Source organism: Bombus pascuorum, chromosome 16, assembly GCF_905332965.1.
Source record: "Bombus pascuorum chromosome 16, iyBomPasc1.1, whole genome shotgun sequence".
NCBI lineage: Eukaryota > Metazoa > Arthropoda > Insecta > Hymenoptera > Apidae > Bombus > Bombus pascuorum.
In genome coordinates this window covers 3,666,747-3,673,962 of record NC_083503.1, presented here as the reverse complement: position 1 = coordinate 3,673,962, position 7,216 = coordinate 3,666,747, and the positions used below count along the sequence as shown (strand labels likewise).

Genomic DNA, 7,216 nt, shown 5'->3' with positions numbered 1-7,216 from the left:
GATAGCAATCGTCGCTGTATTCCAAGAAAATGTTGGCGTAATTTAGTGGTCATACTACTAGATCGCTTTTAATGTATTCGAGTGTTATAATGATCCACGTTATGGTCTTCTTCCTGAAAAGTAGGGTTTTAGCCTGTTACCGTGGATTCTTTGCGTATGACCGTTGGAATATTCGATAAGATAGGTGGGTGGATTAGAGGAGAGGATTTCTGCAGGTCCTAGCCTTGGTTTGTTGGTTTTGTGATCGTTATGTACCCATACTTTGTCTTTTACTTGGAATATAGTTCGTGTTTTTAAATTTTCCGAATCTGATCTCTTTGATACCGCCTTTTGTTTGATTCAGTGATTTCTCTTGCTTTTGCTATATAGACATTATGTCGGTTCCTCGAGAGTTCAAAAAATTCATCTTTAGTTAATTAAGTAACAGTTAAAATAAAAGAAAAGTCAAAAATATACAGAAAAAATGTATTTGATTAGATTAATAATATGTTTCTATTTGCATATTATCACACATTTTAATTACTTAATTAAACATTAATCTGAATCATGTATCTTCTCTTACCTGAATAAAGTTAACTTATTTTTTAGTAATCTAACTAATTGTTCCTTGTTTTATTCCCCTTATTGTTAGTAAAATGAAACTGTATTATACATATATATTTCTAATCATAAAAGTCATAGCTTACTTTTTCTCTTATTGTACTTTCATTCTTTATGCTTCGCTTGTAATCTTCTCCATTTAAAAATAGCTACCGCAAGAAAAAGATCAAAGACAAAAACATTTAACGCTAAAGGAGAAACTATCAAGGGCTAAATCTGATAAAGACAGTAGCTCATCTTTATCCAGTATACACATATTTATGTTTCTAATTTCTGTATGATTAAGTTAAAATTACATACAATTATTATATAATTTACTAAATAGTATCAAAACAATATTGCGGTGACAATGGAAAAGATAAATCAGTTAGATCAAATGAAGAATAGCGAATTGAGTGATTGTCTAAATGTGCGTTCAATTCCGCATGATCCTAAAGCAAAAAAAAGTGTACTTATTAATAAAGTATTATCACATATCAAGAATACAACAATTTTACAGCCATTTCGTATTTGAATGTATGTAAATGTATCTTTATAAGCAAAGATAGAAATGTATCATATGTGTTCTCAAGTGTACTAAGCTGGCATAAGAAATAACACTAATATGCTATAACATAAGATATTATGTTTTTAAATTTATACATTAAAACAGCTTTAGTATATAACAAATAAAATAATGATATATAATTAGATATAATTAATAAAAGGTAATAAATTCCTTTTGCGTCGCTGATTTTTTATGATCTGTTAATCACTTCGAATATAGCTTTTCTGTCAGCTTCATTTTTTATACCAATTTCAATTAAACCTTCATTAGTTATAAGTCATAAACAAATCAATGTCAACCTAAAATAAATTTACAATATTAATTTGTAATAAAATTTTACACATACATGCATACATACATACATACGTACATACATACATACATACATACATACATACATACATACATACATACATACATACATATATATATATATATATATATATATGTATACATTGTTCAAGAAATATAGGCACATATTGATCTAATCCATAATGTTTCAGTAAAACAAACATTTTTGCTTCTTCTGAATTGAAAATTATTGCTTTTGGAGGTATCCTGTAACGTGGTGGCGTTGGTTTATTTTCCCCAAATACATTTTCATCATTCATAGTTGGATGAACATTTTGTTGGCGCAATGGACTAAATTCAAGCACATATTCAAGACTAGTATCAGGATCTTCTTTGTCTTTACTTTAATATTTAAATCTTGTGACCGAATGGACTGTAATCTTTGCAAGCCATACAGTTCAATTAAAATATCCTAGTTATTTTGTATATGTTTCCATTGTGGATTTCTGGCATTGGCGGTAATAATACTCTCTTTCTCTTGGATCTTAGCTTTCACATTCCCTATTGTGTCAGAAACTTCCACTTCAAGAGTAATAGTTTTCCCTCTTAAGGTCTTAACGAAGGTCTGCATGTTGCTAGATCTGGGGAACTGTACAAAAAGACAAACAGATTGTATTGATGTACAATATCGTGAAAAAATGTGCAGTGGTAGTAAATCCTAAAATAAACATTTTCAATAGCTGTAAATTTTTAAAATTTTTAATTTATAAAAACATTAATCAGCTGAAGTTTTGTTAAACAAAATAATGAGGTCACAAAGTATCGGTTACTTGAAAACTCATATAATACCTTTTTACATAAACATGGAAGAAACAGCTGCTATACTTACATTTCTTGAAATAATTTATAGAATAGGGTAGACAGTTGCAACACAAGTCAATTTAAATTTCATTGATAAGCAAATATAGAAAAGCTTACAACATAATGCACAACATTAACAGAGAACGTTATTATATAGAATTATTACATTATTGCATAGAAAATCATTGACAAATGTTCAGAGTAATCCTTTTATATCAATTTATAATAAACCTTTGAATTTTTCCATATACGACTCTTTAAATCGCAAGTTGTTTCCTTGGATGTTATCGTTTTTCAGATGCCGTTTAAAGCTGTTATTACATTGGTTTTGCTTTTGATATTTAATTGATTCATACAGATTAATAAACTAATTAGTTTCGTATGCTGTGTATTTCACCACCTTGCACAACCATTTACGATACATTGGTTACGCAGATAAAAACAAACGTGACGGACGGGGGAAAACAGAAGAGAATCGCAAGCAGTTGTACCAAATCTGGATTTAGGAACCAGTGATGATACCAACATGACATTTATCTCGACAAAAGCCAGTTTAGATTTCCAGCTCAGAATCTTTGGTGCCTAAGGCGCATAAAATGCAAGATGCTAGAGAAAGATAATGAAAAATTCGAAAAACAAGCGAAATGAGAGCAATGGGATACCGTAGATACGCCGCTTCATTGAACACGAATATAAAGACATTCAACAATGAGAACGATTATTCATTTTAGCAATTTCAGGATTGTTAGTAACAAAACATAGGCATCGTCGATTTTAATGGTTTTACTTCGTCGATACTTTTTTTCACATTTGTCAAACGAGAACGTTCCCCTCGATATTTTTCAAGATTTTACTGCTTTTCAAGCTAAGTGTATCGCTTTAATAATTGATAGCTTCGATCTTCGTTTTTACTATCATCTAGTGCATACGCAATTAACACTTTTAGTGCCACACGATGGTATATTGTTGCAAGGAACTTTTGCGAAAAGTACCAAAGGCGATATATGATTGCGATATCTATATATATGTATAATAAATTTTTGAAGTTGGCCCCACAAAAGGTCACACCGACCCTGGTATGGATTACAGAATTCTAATAAGAGACAGTGAAAATAAAAGAGAGAGAGAGAGAGAGAGAGAGAGAAAAGGAGAAGAATATTCGATGTATCCTTTTCTATTTCTAATGGATATATATTATTTTGATTAGGAAAGTTACATTTTGATAAGAGAAGAAAAGAGCAGAAGAACTTGTTTCGTAGTCGTAGGCATAGTTGTATACACAGATCTGAAAAGTCCTGTGAAGGAAATCAAATTTAATAATTAGTAATAGGAGATATGCGGTATAATTTATTTTTCAAAGTATAATAACAGTTTATTTTTTCAAAGTACAACAATGTAAAAGCTTCGTATCGCTTCGAAGTTGATGCAAATATTCAATAGAGGCTCGTTGGACGTTAATCATAAAGAGGTTTCCTTCAAGACATACGGGCAGGAAAGGCAGGAGAATAAAATTATCTGCTCATTCGTCACCTTTAGAAAACATATCTTTCCACTCGATTGTATTGGAGAAAAACTCATTTAGGCTAACGAAAATTCCATACAATCATAGAATGTTTAGCATAATAGCTGAATTTTCTTAGGAGAGATAAAGCGAATAAGAAACGCACCCGTTATTATAGAACCGTTATATATGGAAAGATTTTTCTTTTGAAATTCTACTACCTGTTTTCTTAGGAATTAGAAACATACAGCAAGATACAACAAAAATGGGAAATTTAGAACGTTCACTTGTGGCCCTAAGAATCTTTGCCACCGAATATGCATAAAATGCAAAATGCTAGAGAAAAATAAAGAAAATTAAAGAAAAAACAAGCGAAATCGGATACCGTAGATACGCCGCTACATTGAACACGAATATAAACACTAGATATCAGACGTTCAATAATGAGAATGATCACTCATTTTAGCAATTTCAGGATTGTTGGTAACAAAACATAGGCATCGTCTATTTCAATGGTTTTACTTCGTCGATACTTTTTTTTCGCATTTGTCAAACGAGAACGATCTCCTCGATATTTTTCAAGATTTAATTGCTTTTCAAGCTAAGTGTATCGCTTTAATAATTAATAGCTTTAATCTTCGTTTTTACTATCATCTAGTGCATACGCAATTAACAATTTTAGCGCCAAACTATGGTATATTGTTGCCAAAGGTAAGGAACATTTGCGAAAAGTGACAAGTGACATGATATGATAGATAAAATATAATATAACATAATGCTACGGCGTCTTATTATTCGCATCGCGAGAGAACTTTATCTCAAAATAAATTAATAAATTCTTACAAACTGTTGAATTTTCCTGCAGAAACCCTGTGTGAGATGTTTCACACGTTGAAAAAATTGTATACTTATTTGTAAAAATAATTTTATCATGTTCCGTGATGATTAATAATTTTTAGCACAGATATTTTCCTTCTACTCTTCTACTACTACTATAGTACGGTACATTGCGGTACGGTAAGGGGTGGAGCATCAGTGACATTTGATTGGTCGACAACTTGCGCACTTTGCACAGTGCCCTATAGTGGGATGAAGGGATCACTGTATAAAATAGGCACGTCCTAGCAGCAAGGTTTAAGATTCAAGGTTCAGTATTACTGTAAGAGTGGAATAGTTCGTGTGGTTCATTCGTACGACGTCGTCAGTATCAGAAATGTTGCCGATGCAAACGATTAATCCAATGTCGTCGGTTCCATCGACGTCGCGTGGCATTCAAGAACGATGTGATCTTCGTTTTGAAACAGCAAGACTCTTGACTTTTCGAAACTGGCCTGTATATGTTGCCATTCCCCTTGCAGCAGCAGGATTCTTTTATACGGGCACATCGAATACAATCAAATGTTTCGTGTGTCAAGTGAAGTTAAATTACCGTTTAGAGCCTAATACTCCCATGCAAATTCACAAGGCATATTCACCAGAGTGCGGATTCGTCCGCAATCAAAATTGCGGCAATGTGCCAATGAAAAGACAGAGCCGCTTGGGATCAAGAACAGTCAGCAAAGAAGCAAATTCGAAATATGATACTTACGAATCCAGATTAGGCACATTCGCAACATGGCCTAATACATATACAAAAAGTGAAGAATTAGCCGATGCAGGCTTCTACTTCAACGGAGTAAATGATACGGTTGTCTGTCACCATTGTGGAATTGCTATGGACAATTGGAGTCCAGGAGAAGACCCGTGGAATCGACATGCAATTTCGTCTCCTGGATGTTGTTATACAATCAAAGCACGGGGTTTGGAATATATTAAGAATGTAACAGGCCAAGACTTCTACGAAACTCCTACAGAAGTAAGTAGAAAAACTTACACCCTGAACCATATGTATAATTAACAATTCCAATATATACTTATGTACATTATATTTATTACAGGCACGAATAGAAACTACAGTTGGCAATCATGAGAGATCCCATGATGAAAATGAAACTGACGAGATGACTCTCGTTGAGAAATGTGGTAAGTAGTGAAAATAAAAACACAGATAGATCATTTTTTCTTTAATTTGTATGAAATCCGTATACGTATAATAAATTTGTATTATATATTATATTTAAATATACTGTTTACTATTTTAGCTGCTCTGGAACAAGAAAATCAGGAATTGGAGGATGCTCGATCGTGTAAAGTTTGCATGAGACGAGAAGCAACAATTGCATTCCTACCTTGCGGACATCTCGCAACATGTAATTATTGCGCCCCTGCTTTTCTGAAATGCATAATTTGCCGGGAAGAAGTTAAAGCTGTAGTTCGTATAGCTTCTGCTTAATGCATGCACATGTATATATATATATATATATATTCCCCTTGCGTGGGCCTGGGCGGCCAGATCATAAGGGACGTCGCACAGGCCATCTCAGGCGACGTAACAAGCATACTAAATCAATTGCAGACAAAATACCAATAAAAAGAAGTCAAGCGTATTAGCTAACTAATCGACTTTCTAAAGTCAGCATGAAAAATAAGCTAAAAATTTACAAAACGATAATAAAATCAATTTGGACGTACGGAATACCATTATGGGGGACAGCTGCAACGAGACAGGTAAATAAACCAGAGTCGTTTCTAGAAAATACTCAGAACAGTACTCAACGCCGCATGGAATATCAGAAACGAGGACATACACAAAGACCTAAAAACACCAATGGTCAAAGAAGAAATCGACTGGTACTCAAAAAAAAATTCCTCAGTCCAAAAAGGGACGTCAGGCTTAGGTCCGAACAGTGCGCGCGCGTCAAACTAGACAATCATTCACTGCAAGAGAAAGAAAAAGGGACAAAAAGTGGAAAATATAGCACTGACACCATAGCTATAAATAAAAACAAAATAAATAAAATAAAATAAAACAAAATAAATAAAATAGGTGACATCGATAATTGTGACAACAAAAGAACCAACAATACGAAATTCGATCGTGGAAATGATAAGAAGGAAGAACGAAGAAATGCGAAACAAAGCAAGCAGGAGGACTACGTCCCTGGTGGGAACACCACACACTCGAGATAAAGCAAACGACACACGGATAAACATCCCCCCGCCCCACCTAGGAAGCCGACGATACCCCAAGAACAATCTACTCATCCGGTCAAATCAGAAGAGCAACTCCCATCGACAATGTCACCAAGGGAACAAGCACATCATGAACAGCCCACCAGCCACCCTACAGAGGAACAACCGGACGCCCACTCACCCGCTAAAGGTAACAGGCTCCCACCAATCAACATAACTCTCCAGGACTCAAAAGACACCGTAGCTCTTATACAAGACACGACATCAATAGAATACACGCGGGCAAACACGCACTATACTTGCATAATCTAAACGACTACATCAAAGCAAAAGAAATACTGATC

The 7,216-nt window shown here is 34.0% G+C and overlaps 1 protein-coding gene across 1 annotated transcript; it reads left to right on the top strand.

The window, feature by feature from the left end:
- The first annotated feature begins 5,013 nt into the window (after positions 1–5,013).
- LOC132915300 (baculoviral IAP repeat-containing protein 2-like) lies at positions 5,014–6,132 on the top strand. Its single transcript, XM_060975105.1, has 3 exons — positions 5,014–5,655; positions 5,738–5,822; positions 5,942–6,132. Exons 1-3 carry the CDS (start codon positions 5,014–5,016, stop codon positions 6,130–6,132), a joined length of 918 nt encoding a protein of 305 aa, XP_060831088.1.
- The last annotated feature ends 1,084 nt before the right edge of the window (positions 6,133–7,216 follow it).

Bases quoted from the DNA above. Each gene is read 5' to 3' on its own strand.
- LOC132915300 (XM_060975105.1), top strand. From the start codon at position 5,014: ATGTTGCCGATGCAAACGATTAATCCAATGTCGTCGGTTCCATCGACG. The intron at 5,656-5,737 runs GTAAGTAGAAAA...TATTTATTACAG, and splicing joins TCTACGAAACTCCTACAGAA to GCACGAATAGAAACTACAGT. The intron at 5,823-5,941 runs GTAAGTAGTGAA...TTACTATTTTAG, and splicing joins GACTCTCGTTGAGAAATGTG to CTGCTCTGGAACAAGAAAAT.